The sequence below is a fragment of the Brachycentrus maculatus genome, unplaced genomic scaffold (genome assembly GCF_059751285.1).
Source record: "Brachycentrus maculatus isolate JH-2025_06_01 unplaced genomic scaffold, ASM5975128v1 h1tg000061l, whole genome shotgun sequence".
Lineage (NCBI taxonomy): Eukaryota > Metazoa > Arthropoda > Insecta > Trichoptera > Brachycentridae > Brachycentrus > Brachycentrus maculatus.
The window spans coordinates 825,162-841,277 of NW_028280815.1; the positions used below are offsets into that span (position 1 = coordinate 825,162).

The 16,116-nt window shown below is 31.7% G+C and overlaps 1 protein-coding gene across 9 annotated transcripts in view; it reads right to left on the reverse strand.

The window, feature by feature from the left end:
• LOC148311518 (optomotor-blind protein-like) overlaps positions 1-14,501 on the reverse strand; it is a 208,663-nt gene extending 194,162 nt beyond the window's left edge. For all 9 annotated transcript variants that reach the window (XM_088256517.1, XM_088256513.1, XM_088256515.1 and 6 more), the window contains exon 1: positions 12,740-14,501. In XM_088256517.1, coding sequence (XP_088112643.1) covers positions 12,740-13,128 — 389 coding nt within the window. In that variant the 5' untranslated portion in view covers positions 13,129-14,501. The remainder of the gene's footprint in view (positions 1-12,739) is intronic.
• Positions 14,502-16,116: the final 1,615 nt, after the last annotated feature.

Genomic DNA, 16,116 nt, shown 5'->3' on the forward strand with positions numbered 1-16,116 from the left:
TCCTGTTAATTCAAGTGTCACCACATATAAACAATTTAGCGGCCATAATAATCACAAATTATGCCTCAAAACTTCAAAAGTGCAAACAAAACTTTATTCTATTTCAATGAAGGATTACCGAAAGCAAGTGCGTCGATGTAAGAATATGCTTTATATGTTTGTTTTTATTTTTATTTTATACTGTTATGGCAGTGCCATCTGTTGAAGTTACAGAAACACACTCAATACTAAATATTGTTCAGTTTTTATTCACAATGTAACAACAACGCAATCAACACATTTAAAAATTTTTCGATTATTATTAGGTACCATCATTGATTTTCAATGTATTCATATTATAAATGTGTGCTATCTATTTTATTTATTTCTCCCTTCATCAGACTGATCCACAGCATCACGTGGCAGGGTCCAGCTAGGATTATACTGCATATATACTTATGTGATGCAGACACATCAACAATTTGCGTCTTTTGTTCGACCTCGATTAACAGTGTCATCTCGCGAAGCGTGCGTGATGCGATATATCATTATCACCAATTATATCACGACATCTCTGTGCATGCTAATATCATTTGTGGAACAAATCCCAAACAGATATAACAATTCACCTAGAGCATGCTATTATTAGGGATTGCGTTTACATGTACGGATATATTATTTTTTGACATCTCATCAAAGATGAAGAAGAATATGGAAGTCTGGGCATTTACTCCAGGTAATATTTGACGTTATTAAAATACGATTTACGTTTTGAAAACATAAGTTTTTATTCGAAATAAACATATGTGGCTATGAAAAAGAAAGAGTTTTTGAATAAAATTTTAAAATAAAATTATAAATATTTTTTCCATAAGTATACTTTATAGAAAAAGGTATATAGATATGTAAGTATTTTTTTATAATCAATTTGAATAATACGTATTCTTCCTAAATAATACGAGTATGCTAGTTAAAATAGACGAATTAAAAATGAAATGTTATTTCAGGCTCTCTCACATGAAAATATATCCCTCTATGTAAACGAATTCCGGATAAATTTCACCTTTGTTCAAGCAATGTACAGCGTGTGTTACTTTTACGTTCAATATCATTAGACGGACATCCCTTACACTGCCACAGTGTTCCATATTCCATCTACAAAAGTAGGGTACGCACTGCTTATGTGCCTATATGTTAAGCACGCCACTGATATTATATTGTGCAAACCCATGTAGGTATCGTCAGTGAAGCAATGCGACATATTATTATCGTGCAAAGTGCAACAATGACATGCATTGATTGTAATGAGATGACAAAAATCATAACACGTCATCCATGTGTATTTACATATGTACCTACGTATGAATCTATTTTCTTTGAGACCTTATAAATTAATATATTATATTATAATATTTTCAATGAATGGAATCATCCAGACTCCCCCGGATTGCACTGCAAGGCCAACCCCAAGGTAGAAGACTCCTGGGCAGACCAACAAAGAGATGAATGGTTAGTTAGTTAGATTAAAATTAAAATACAAAAAATGCCATGGTAATTTGATGAAATGTTTCGAAGTGTTTTTTTCTTCTCTCTCCCTGCCATTCACATATTCACAACATTTCCTCATTTCGAAAATCCGGGGGGGGGGGGGGAAACAGGAAAACGCACTGCGATCCAGTAAGTCAACGTTTATCTGCAGTATCTACCTACCTGAGGCGTTCTATCGTATCTACAATTGGCACTGCCATTTTTCTCTTTGATAGAGATTTCACACAATGATATTATGGTGGCGTTCGAGAATGCAATATAACTGCATACAATGGTAATAAAACACAGCCAAGTCTTAAATATTTTACCAAGTAAGAAACAACACAAAGGAAACATTTCAAATACTAAGAAAACGTTTTTAAACTGTTCCTATTTTTATATTTTTGACATGTCAACGTAGATGAGGAAGAATATGGAAATCTGGGTATTTTTAGGACTTATGACCTGTCATATTAACATCCTTTCAACAACGTCATAAATCAAAAAACATGATTTTTCAGGAGATTCGTTTTTTTTTATTTAAAAATATAATAAAATGTATTAAAAATAAATATCAAGCCACTTATTGAACTTTGTACTGTGCAACAGATCTTTTTAGGTAAAACCTGAAGGTTTTTTCTCCATTCGAAAAATATTAATATATTTAAAAAAATAATAAAACAATACCTTTTCTTCAAAATGCAAAAACAACACATTCTGCCCTGTAGCGGGTAAATATTGAGTTTAAAATATGCCGCTTTTGCTGGGATATAGTATATTTTCTGGGCATTCCGAAAACATGCACAACTGAAAATTGACGGTTTTTTAAATATGACGTTGTTTAAAGGAGTGAGCGATATGTGATCACTTGACACACGTGTTACATTCACCATTGTCGTGTAATGGTCTAATTTACCTTATCATTATCAGTATCTGTACTTGCGATGAAAATTAATTTGCGTTATCATTACGTTAAAAGTCAGCAGTTAAATTGTTCAAGTATACAAGCGTATATTTATTTGGCTGTAACTTTATAGCCACATTATAACGGAAAGCCACAATAACAATAACGCCGAGACAATAATTTTTTCACCGCTTCCATTAGAGAACCAGCCAGAAGCACCGTGAGATCGCCGCTCCGCTGAACACCCAGTAGCGGAGAGATGTTAGAATGATTTATTACTAAATTTACTTATGTATATAACATAAAATAATATCTTACATAATAAAATACCAGGGCATAATGGGTGTTGACGGGGTAGGGGCCCGAATCGTCGCGGTAGATGCCTCCGAAACAAACTCGAGCTCGAAGTTATTAGGTAACTACTATTATTATTATGTACCTAGGTACCTATTTTATATTTATTCAAGCCTGGTAAATTAATTCTTATTGCAAGTACAGAGTGAAGGTCCTCACCATAAAGCTACATTTCCAATGTTGCACAAAAATCCTTTAAATGTAAATCTGTTCTGTTTACTGTATTCTATCGAAATCTTAACTAAAGTTGCCACAAAACGTGACGACTTATATATATACTTACTTACTTTGCGGAATTCAATTACATATGTAGGTATTATTAATTTGATAAAGGTCAAAACACGATTTTTGTGACAGCTGTTGCACCTTTATATATATAAATATATGTATATATATATATATATATATATATATATATATATATATATATATATATACATATATATATATATATATATATATATATATATATATATATATATATATATATATATATATATATATATATATATATATATATATATATATATATATATATATATATATATATATATATATATATATATATATAATAATCCGTACTTCCATTCATGTCTACAATAGGCTGACCATGTGGACCATATTCCTTTTTAGATACAAAGTATTATCATTTCCACCATTTACATAGGATTACGTAAAAATTTAAAATTTTTTTTAATAAAACAGTTTTTTATTATTTATTAACTAACGGTATTACTTTAAATGCTGTGGTTAGATTTTATGTTATGTAGGGTGTGTTGGTTTTATGCTTTTATTCTTTCGGGGGAAATTCTCCCCAAAATTTGTTTTTTACACCCTTCAGGACTACAGGATATCATCTCAATGTAGCAATTCCAAAAATTAATTTCCTTTCATCTTTCCTCCCTAGCTCTACCGTTCCCATTTCCTCTAACCGATTTTTTCGTTTCTTTTACAAATGTTCGCGGTATTTAAGGCAAATTTTCACAAATCGTCGCATTCAGCAAAGGAAAATTTGTGAATTCGTTCTTTGTACGCATTTTAAATACCTTTTAGGGTATTATTGGATGAAAATGTGCAATTGATTCGATATTTTGGTCACCCTTATTAGAATCTAGGTGAGAAATTTCATCTAAATCTATATTATACGTGTCTAACTTCAATTAGAAGTCTACTATTATTAAAGACGTCATAACCTACATAACAAACCAACGATGTTTTAATTCATATTGAGACACCTAAAATATTAATATATCATCCGTTTGGTGTATAATCCTGCATGTATGTAGGTATATATGGTAAAAATAGAAGATACAAATAGAAAAGAAAGATAGAATAAAAAGATAGAATAATACTAATAGAAAAGAAAAATAGAAAGACAAAAATAGAAAATTCTAAAAATGAATTAAATGCCTTTTATATCTAAGTACATGTTAATCGAAAAAAAAACTCAAATACAAAATATATAAAAAGTATTATTTTTTGACATCTCATCAAAGATGAAGAAGAATATGGAAGTCTGGGCATTTACGGGGCTGACGACCGTCATAGGCTGGTTTAAGTGATCACTTTACACACGTGTAATATTCAAAATAATATGAAAATAACTCCTGTAATTGGAGATAATCCAGATTTTGTGAACAAGTATTTGGACACACTCAAAATGTTGTAAGTATATAAATAGTAATTAAAAAAATAGTATGTAAGTATATATTTTATAGTTCATTCATACCAATTTATTTTTAGAATTTGCAAAACTCAATTTTAATTTACATATGAAATGTTAAAATCAAACACTGATTTTTTTCAGTCAACTAAAGTGTATTTTATCGTTTAAAACAAATAACAATACAATTTCGTTTGAAAATGCCATAACAAGGCGAAACAACTGTCACAAATTTAATTTAATGTGTTTTATTTTATTTATTGTTTCGGCATTAACTTTGTGGTAAGACATGTTACAATGATTAAAGAAAACACTTCGTTTTTTACCACTTGAGTTTTATTATAGACTACATGTTTCAGAAGTTATATAAGTTATATAAGTTTCTGCATATTATACAAATAATACAAATAATAATTTACATAAAATCCTCGATAAAACAAAATCAAAAATTGATTTATTACAAAAAAGTGGTGTTTATGAGATTTCGTGTGGAGATTGTGATAAAAAATAAATTGGCCAAACTGCGAGAAATTTAAAGATTAGAATTAAAGAACATCATAGCGGTCTTGTTGGTAATTATTTTTCGGAATTTGCAAATCACATAATACTAATCACTCATTTCACTCACATAAATTAAAATTATTACACCTTGTTCCATATAAAGGCCAAATTATGAATTATCTTGAAAATTTAGAAATCCAAAAAAACCTAAATTCTAATAATAATTTATTAAATAATATATTGTTTCAAAAATTTTCACCTTTGCTTTCCATTTTTCCTTTGTTTTCAAACTCCGTCCCTTGACTAACCCCTTCCCCTTACTTTACCCTCTCCTTATTTATAGAACAATTTTATGTTTTATATTTTAGTTATTATACAGACCTGAATGATGGAAGTTTAACTTCTGAAACATGTAGTCTATAATAAAACTCAAGTGGTAAAAAACGAAGTGTTTTCTTTAATCATTGTAATGTGTTTTAAATAATGAAATATAATAAAGTAGACTGAAAAAATAAGCGTTCGATTTGAATATTTAATATATATATATATATATATATATATATATATATATATATATATATATATATATATATATGTATATATATATATATATATATATATATATATATATATATATAATATATATATATATATATATATATATATATATATATATATATATATATATATATATATATATATATATATATATATATATATATATATATATATATATATATATATATATAATAGATCATACCAATGTTGCACGTATGCAAAGTGATCACTTTACTAGTTTATAAGAGACTGCAAGTCCCGTAAGTGCCCAAAAAATCTATGCTTAAATGTCAAAAAATGGTATAATGAATTGATTGAATTGTAAGTCCATAGTAGGTACAGGTTAATTGCTACGAAAAATGCAGATATGGACGAATAAAATATTCGAAATATCTAGACTAGTGTAGATATGTGTGTATAGCTTCTTTATAAAAAAAAATCGAGCATGGACTATGTGTATATTAACGTAAAACCTTAAGAGCAGGTGCTATCGATATGTAATTATTCCGTATCTGTTAGATGTAATCTAGATTGAGGTCCTCGGGCAAACTATTAATTTGAGTCGATTCTTTTTTAAACAAACATGGGGCAAATTCGTTAATAGAGGGTTAGATCATTTTAGATAATGATTATTATCTTACCCGTGTTTTATATCTTTATTGGTTTTTCGAGCTGTTTTTCAATGTTGATCAGATCGAAGCATGTTTCGATGACCACCCCTAAGGAAAAAAAAACGAACGTACTTTTCTCTTTCTTTTAAAAATGAATTAATTAACGGACCAACACGCGGTTAAGTGTAAAAGTAGGCGGAGAGAAATGAACGCCACACTATTCTGTCCTTGCAAAATATTCTTCGCCTGTAGGTAATAGTGGTATTTACCAAGTAAAACTAAAATTAAAATTAAAAAATGGAAAGATATTACTACAAAGCGACTGCCGAATCAATTAATGAAATTCTTCGCATTTTACACACCCATAAATCTCTGCCGATTATTCCAACTTCTGACATGTGCACTTACAATTATTTGAAATACGAATAATTATTTGAAATATATCACGACAAGTTTTTCTCGGTCTTCCTCTGATTGATTTTTTATTAACATTCGCCTTATGTATAATGTCCGCCTCCGTAGTGTAGTGGTCAGCATGCTCGCCTACCGTTCTGGAGGTCCCGGGTTCGATTCCCAGGGGGGTTTAATAAATATAAGTGATTTTTTCACTCTAATATTTATTCGATATTACACTGGACTGGTACCTGAAGTGGAGGGCTGATCACCTTCCCTTCATGTGTAATCGATCGAGATAACATTGCGTTTACATGATGCTGTGTCGTGCGTTTATATGAAGCAGTGCCCTATGCACCGTTGGGGTGCGGTAAGGGATTATAAAAAATTAAAATTAAATTATGTACAATACACGTTTTACAGAACTTACCTCACTCATTTGTTCCACATACCTAAACACTGTCAATATACCTTTCTTCATTTAATCGATAATGCTTATCTTAGCCTTTTCATTCTTTTCTATATCATCATTCGAACATCTATCATACATCGTTTTGCCGCAAATTCGTCTGAAAGATCTCATTTCGATTGTGTTTAGTCTACTGTCATCCTTCATTTGCCAGCTTCGTGCTTCACTTCCAAGCATTAGGGTTGACACCAAAACTTTCTTAGCTTTCTTCAGCTGTTAGGATTTTATCTGCCATAACTGATTTCAGTACATAATTCACATAGATTCACGCATTCACTCTCTTATCTATATTTTTATTTATCTTTTCAACCTTAAAAAACATTTTTAGACCCTTATCTGCACCCAATGGTGCATAGGGCACTGCATCATATAAACACAGTGTTCTCTCGATCATAAACACATGAAGGAAAGGTAATCACCCCTTCGCTTCAGGTACCAGTCCAGGGTAATATTGAATAAATATTACAGTGAAAAAATCTGTTATATTTATTTGACCCCTGGGAACCCGGGTCCTCCAGAACGGTAGCCGATAGTACCTACTGACCATTACACTACGGAGGCGAACAATACCTTCTAAATATACGAAGTATTCAACCGTTTTTTTTTTTTTTCATGTTTTGTACCTACTGACATTTCTTGGTGGAACTGCATTTAATATAACAATACAACAAATTCATGTTTTTTCCACTTTTAGTTTATTTGACAAGAGACCAGGTTTCGTCTTTACCGACATCACCATTCTAATTTGGTGACGATGAAATTCGGACACTGGTCAAATTCAATAAAAGTGGAAAAAACTATACAGTTGCTGGGTATTAAATTGATAGTTTTTTACGATATATAGGTATGGCTCTTTAAAATTGACCTATAACGTTTATATTTTCCTTTAGAAAGAGAATCAGTAATTTTTAAATGTAATTATCCATTGACTATAGATTAAATATACTTTATTTTTTTACTTTTTACATATCGCTCACTCCTTTCAAGAACGTCATAAATCAAAAAACTTGATTTTTCAGGACAACGTTTTTAAAGTTTAAAAATATAATACAATGTATTAAAAATACATATCAAGCCACTTATTAAAATTTTTACTGTGCAACAGATCTTTTTAGGTAAAACTTGAAGGTTATTTCTCTATTTGAAAAATATTTATTATATTTAAAAAAAAAATAATTAAACAGTACATTTTCTTCAAAATACAAAAACAACACTTTCTGCCCTGTAGCGGGTAAATATTAAGTTAAAAATATGCCACTTTTGCTGGGATGTAGTACATTTTCTGGACATTCAGCAAACATGCATAACTAAAAATTGACGATTTTTGATTTATGACGTTCTTGAAAGGAGTGAGCGATATGTACGGCGTCATGGAAGTATATCAGCTTAATAAATAATGCACTAGTAAAGGTGAAGACATTTCCGCTGTCAACATTTCAAAGGAAAATATCCAATGATTGCGGTTGTCATTATAGTAAGTGTCGTCTCATCATTATCTACCTTCAGACGTTCTGCACCCCTGGTGTTTGAAATTGCTCGCTGCAAAATTAATCCCTACATTAGCTTAAATGCGAATGCATGGTATGTATGGAAATCACGTGATAGAGTCAAATTAGAAACTAACTAACCATCACGCCGCTTCCCCGCAGGGGTAGGCAGAGAGAATAGAATGTCATAACAATATATTTAAAAAAAAAAAAATCTTTAACAAAAATCGAAATAAAACATTTTTAAGGTATGTTTCAGTAAACGACAAACTAATTGTCACGCCGCTTCCCCGCAGTGGTAGGTAAGGATAATAGAACGCCACACTAATCTGTCTTTGCACAAAATCTTCGCCTATTCCTCATTCATGTATCTCCCCATATATACCCGCCGATTATTCCATTAGGTTGGTATATTTAATACTTGGAATATATAATTTAAGCGTAATTTTGAAAAAAAATTACAGAAATCTCAGTTTAAGATCGTGTCAACTAAAAGTTATAGAAAGTAGAAAATTAGTGCATAAAAATCGGAAAAGCATATACTGAAAAATAAATTTAATTAATGATCTCAAATACTACAGTCGAAATAACGGGCAAAGTCGAGTAAAAACATTTTACTGTATAATAATATCTATCTATCAAAAATACTAATGGGTAGGTAAGTAGGTACTATACAATACAGGTACAATATAATTATTATAATATTTTTATATTGTCCGCCTCCGTAGCGTAATGGTCAGCACGCTCGGCTACCGTTCTGGAGGTCCCGGGCTCGATTCCCAAGGGGGGTAAAATAAATATAAGTAATTTTTTCACTGTCATATTTATCCAATATTACCCTGGACTGGTACCTGAAGCGGAGGGCTGATCACCTTTCCTTCATGTGTAAACCATCAAGATAACACTGCGTTTATATGACGCAGTGCCCTATGCACCATTGGGGTGCGGATAAGGGTTTTATTATTTATTTTATTATTATGTTTTTATAATTAATATTTTTCCCATATTTTACTATCTTCTATTTTCTACGATATATTTAAAATATTTTAAAAATTAATTTATGAATCAGTTCAAAAACATTGGTTTACTTCAAAAATATTTCATTTTATATGTTTTTAAGTTTTAAGCGGGTATTTATTTGGAACTATGTCAGAAAAAAATGTATTTTAGAGTGTAAAGATTTACATTAAATGGCATCCTTTTATTGATTTGGCGTTTACTTTACAGAACTTCATATTTTTAAGTATTAAAATCAAACACTGATTTTCAATAGATTTATATTATCCACTGACACTTCGTGATGGAATTGCATTTTTAATTTATTATTAGATTAAAACCAAAATTTTTAGCTTTTCCACTTTTTTTATTTGACCAGCGACCGGGTTTCGTCGTTACTGACATCATCAGACTGGTGAGAGGCTATACAAATTGTTATGTTATATATAAAGGAAGGCAGGAGTTGATAACCATGATTAAAATTATATCAAATCATGGTTATCAACTCCTGCCTTCCTTTATATATAATATAACAATTTGTATAGCCTCTCACCAGTCTGATGATGTCGGTAACGACGAAACCCGGTCGCTGGTCAAAAAAACAAAGTGGAAAAGCTAAAAATATTGGTTTTTTCCACTGATTTTTAGTCTACTAAGTTAATTCTTTTTAAAAAATTAACGCTTGTATAATACAAATTGTTGAGTTTTATCATTTCACACGTATACAGTAGTAGGTATTATACAAGTGTTTTTTTTTCTTCAAAATAATCAAGATGTCATTCTATAAAGTTAACGCTGAATCAATAAATCATATCTATTAAATTGTATTTCTAAAAATCAGTGTTTTATTTAAATAATTTCATTAATTGATTCGGCAGTCACTTTGTGGTAAAATCTTTCCATTTTCAATTTAATTTAAACTGAGTTTTACCACTATTTCTGAAGAACTGATGTTTACTAAGTAAATATTAAATAATAATAAATGATTTCAATATTTAAAATATAAATTATCCGTCATATTTTTCTACAAACTTAGTTTGTAAATCAGTTTACCGCATTTAACAAATATATTATGTTTATAGTTAAAACTAATACTTTACAGAATGTAAAATCGTTCATATATTTTTTTTAAATTAAGTCTTTATTATTACATTTCTTTTCTTACATTATGAAAATGTTTCAGTATCTACCTAAACGAACTAAAAACACAACTTATCCGAAAAAACTGGTAAGATTTTAAAAATAACAGCATTTAAAATATGCATTTTTGTGCCTTACAATGCATCCCGAATTTTTTAAGCCTACGCACGTTAGGTATATTCTTTGCATTTTTATTCAGGCGAATTTAAACAGTGCAAAAGTGCATTTAATGCTTTGAATTTCACACTTGTAATCTAATAATCCGTTCAAATATTGATTTTAATTTTCATTAATTGATTCAGTAGTAACTTTTTGACAATATCTGCCCATTTTAATATAAATTTCACGATAATTTCGCTGTTAAAATGATGCGGAATGCATCGAAACACGTGTCAAAATAGATTTTAAGAAAAAGTGGTATTTATTTAGTAATATTTAAATGAAAACCGATGGATTTTCTTCTATAGGCAATGTCTGATTTAGTAGTCAATTATTATATAATTATGATATTATATTTAAAGAGGTAATCGCTATGTAAGTGTGATTGAATTCAGTCAGAATTAACAGTAAGTACCTTATGGCATTATCAAATATGTTAATATATATGCACATATCTATATTTATTTAGTTTTACGTTTAAATAATGTATAAATTTGATTCTTTAAATCCTATAAAGTAAATATTTAGCTATAATATACAAGAAAATGTTTAGCTATATTAGCTATTTAAATGTGACCAGACCGCTTATTTATATTTTTAATTAAGTAGACAGTTAAGAAATTTAGTTTTGTTTTAGATAAATACATTTTGTTTTGCTTTATACCTATAAACGTAACAAAAATACTTAACTTGCCATTTTTTCTTATAAATAGTTTTGGTATTCAATTTGTCAGTAGGTATGTTTGTTCAGCAGTTTATATTTTGTCGTCAAATTGATACATGACAATAGATAAATCCCAGATATATTATATATGTGTATTTTACCATCAGTTTATAATATCTACTTATTATTTATTCATTTCGGATTAATGAAAAAAAATAATTAACTTTGTATGTTTTGAGATTTTGCTTTGAGGTATTTTTTGGATATTTGAACAGGCTTTACCGACTTATTAAAAATTGCTTAAAATTGTTTTTTGTTTTCTTTAAACACACATGAACAATTCACTTATAGCAGTAATAATGTTATGTGGTTATATTTTTTTATAAATATTCTCAATTCATATGATTGTACTATAAGTTATAAACACGTTATTTATTCCTCAATGAAGTTTTAACCTAAAGCAAAGGACCTCATAGAATCATTACTGATAGGTTCTGCCTAATAACCTGATATTACCTATCAATAGTTTTATAAAATACAAAATATATACCTACAATTCTGACTCTGAGAAAAATAGTTAGATAGAAATAATATTCTGACTGCCAAAATATATTCAGCCTCTGCCTAAGAATATTCTGACTCTGTTTAAGGATATTCAAACTCTGCCATAATATATTCGGACTTCGTCTAAATGATATTCAGACTCTAGAAATATATATTCAACCTCTGCCAAAAGATAATCAGACTTTGGGAAATAACATTTAGCCTTAGTATATTCGGACTCTTCTAAAAAATATTTATACTCTGCCATAAATATTTTCAGACTCTGCCTAAGAATATTCGAGTTCTGACAAAAAATATTCAGACTATGCCTAAGGATATTCGGACTCTGCCTAAGGATATTCAAACTCTGACAAAAAATATTTAGACTCTGCTGAAGAATATTCGGACTCACATAATGGATATTCAGTATCTGCTAAAGTATATTTAGATTCTGCCAAAATATACTCAGGCTTTGCCTAAGAATATTAGGACTTCGCTAAAGGATATTCAGGTTCTAGCAATATACCATATATTGACTCTGGCAAAACATATTCAGCCTCTGCTTAGTATATTCAGATTGGCAAAACATATTAAGACTCTGACAAATGATATTTAGACTCAGCCGAAATATATTCAGACTCTTCCTAAGAATATTCGGACTTTGATATTCTGATTCTGACTAAACGTATTCAGACTCTGCCAAAGGATATTAAGACTCTGGCAATATATATTCAGACCCTGCCTATTCGGACTCTTCCGAAGATTGGACAATCGGTGGTAGTTTTACTGACCTGCCGCTCTTGGTGATGACCATCTCGGTGCCGAGCTTGTGGAACTTCTCCCACAGGTCCTTGCCCTCGAGCGTGACCTTGGGGTCGTCGCGCACGCCGTCGTCCTCGGGCTGCAGCGCGCGCAGCGGCCGCAGCGGGTGGTGGTGGGCCACGGCCAGCACGACGTCCTCGGCCGTGGCGTAGGCGTGCGCGGGCAGCGGGCCCGGCTTGGGCAGCAGCCCGCCGGGGTACAGGGCCGCCAGCGCGGCCGGGAAGGGGGCCGCGGGCGCCGTGAGCAGCGAGGACACGGAGAAGTCGGTCGGCCGCGGCAGCTGCAGGAACGGGTGGTAGGCCATCGCGTCTCGAGCGGCGCCGGCGCCCGCGCCGCTGTCGGCCTGCTCGTATCTCATCGGGACTCTGGCCACACCTAGCGAGCGCGACGGCGCATGGCAGGCCCGACCAGCCGGATGATGCCCGCTCTCCTGTGCCTTCACGCCTCCTCCGGTGCTACTCGACCGCTAGAGACTTCTCTCCTCGCGCAGTTGCGGGTCTTCTCTGCTTCTTCGCTTGAGAATTCTCCGCTTGTCTCGACGCTACAAGAAGGCAGTTCTATCGAAATTTTCCGGGGATTAGGGCAGATATAGAGGTCTTCGTTATTTTCCGCTTGTCTTGATACCACAAGAGTTCAGCTTTATTCAGTATCTGGTTACTTCCTAAAGTATTAGTTTCTAAGACAGATAACGAGGTCTTCACAATTTCCCACTTGCCTCGGACAATATAACACCGCAAGAGGGTAGTTTTTTTGAACGGATACCTCGTTACTTCTTAATGTCTTGGTTCCTTGGAGGATATCAAGGTCTTCACAATATTCCTCTTGCCTCACGAGAGAGCGGATTTCTTGATCTCTTGAGAGAATTAATCTCTGCTAATTCTTCTCAGCGATTATAATTCAGGATAATTTTGATAATATCCAAATATATATTATTCAACTCTTCTTGTGCTAAACAATTTATATTTATACACTTATTTTGTACTTTTTTTGTCAGAAATTTCTTAGATTTTCCTAACACAATTCCGATAAGAATGTGTGTAGATAATTTTTAAAATATTTTTTCCAGAATTTTATCTAAATTCTTGATACGTTCGCAATTCGTTCAAAAACTTTTCACTATTTTCTATCCTAAATTGATTCGTATAAAATTCTAGGTATTTTTCATGTCAAATAAAAAACTTTTTTCTTTTTTTTTATTGCACTGTATTACGCGATAATATCCAGGTCCACTTTTTCTGTCACTGTCAACAAATCTTCATTTAGTCAAGACTGACACAAAATTACGGAAAATCCTTCCGCTGAGGTCACACGGCAAACCACCATAATTCAAAACAACTCGCCGGAAAACGAAAAAAAAAGTTCGCAAATTTTTTAAAACGGTCCCGAAATTTTGTAAATATTGCACCGGCCTGCAAGCGTCGGGAGTATTTTAGCGGATATTTTAAAAATAACTTCACTTTAAGCACAAATGTTGTTTTAAAAAGTTTGCTTGTCAACCTGTTAATATGTTGAGAATTGTATTAAAAAATATGTAAATAATATTCACTGTTTTTTTTTTTTTGTTCACAAAATATTCGAAAATCACTGATTATAATATTTATTCACTGACTTTGTTCGCGGGTTAGATTTTTTTTCGCGTGGGATTTTTCCTGGAACGATTTTTGAATATCGTATTCGCGCGCGGGTCGGTCGCGCCGTGCACGGGTTATAGTGCTGACGCTGCGAGCAACGGACTGCCGGCCCGAAGGCGTCGGCATAACACCTCAAAGCGTCAACGCTCGCCCCGCGAGGCGCCACGCGATTGGCGCCCCTCGCCCAATCACAGCCGCGCCGGGCCCCCACCAGCCAATGACAAAAGGCGAGGCCTCTCCGCCCCCCTCCCCTCGCGGCGGCCGTCCCGCTCGCGCGCGCGCGGCCCGCGTCTCGCGTCCCTGTCTGCCGGTCACTTCTTGCGGGCGATCGCGCGCGGCTCGCCGGGTGTGTATGTGCGAAGTTTGACACTGTGTCTGTGTTGGCCTAACAAAAGATTTCACCCTTATCTCGTGGGGTGATATTAGTTTGTCCGCTCCACGCTCGGTGCTGGCGATAAGGGAACTGTCGCTGTTGCTGACAGTACTTTACCAGATACCAGATACCAGATAGCGATTTCAATTATATTTATATTTAATTCCCTTTATCCTTTTTTTTCAATTATTTCTAAGAAAAAAACCAATATCTTAACTATATATACTCGTATTTATTCATACGTCATTTAATTTGTAAAACTCCACAAATTTTCTTCTATTTTTTTTTCCAATATCTTATCTATATGGTATATTTATTCATATGTCGTTTAATTTGTAGAACTCCACAAGTTTCTTTCTAATTTTTTTCCAATACCTTGTCTAGATATTTATTCATAGGTCGTTTAATTTGTAAACTCTACAAATTTTCTTCTAATTTTTTTTTCCAATATCTTATCTATATATTTATCAATATGTCTGTTAATTTATAGAACTCCACAAATTTCCTTCTAATTTTTTTTCCAATATCTTATGTACTTATATATTTATGAATATGTCTGTTAATTTATAGAACTCCACAAATTTCCTTCTAATTTTTTTTCCAATATCCTATCCATATATTTATAAATATGTCTGTTCATTTATAGAACTCCACAAATTTCCTTCTAATTTTTTTTCCAATATCTTATGTACTTATATATTTATGAATATGTCTGTTAATTCATAGAACTCCACAAATTTCCTTCATATTTTTTTTCCAATATCTTATCTATTTATTCATTCATATGTCGTTTAATTTGTAGAACTCCAAAATTTTTATGTACTTTACATATTAAAATCGATCAGTATTTTTTTCTACTTAATTATTTTATTTACGTGATTTCTTTAATCAAATTGTTTTTTTTTTCTTTGTTTTTTTTTTTGTGTCCTACCTACCGATATTTTGTTAAAATAGATGAAAATAGAAAATACGTTGGTAAAAAAATACTCCTAACATAAAAGAAATGTATGGGGCTCTGAAAAAAATACATAATTATGTTTATGAACTTGTAAATGATTATACTTATAAACTTATATTTTTTTCCAGTAAGTGTGTAATTATTTACAAACTTATAAATTAATTTTTCACTAAACAGTATATTTTTATATTCTCATGCAAATTAAAAGTCAAAGTAAATTCTTTAAATATTATTAATATTTAAATCTTTACTTTGTGGTTAGTCATTTTACTTATTTTTTTTTTACAAAAATGTTAATAATATTAGTATACTTATATCGGTGAGTGGTTATACTCGTATAGATACTAATATTATTTAACATTTTTGTGAAAAAATAAAAAAAAA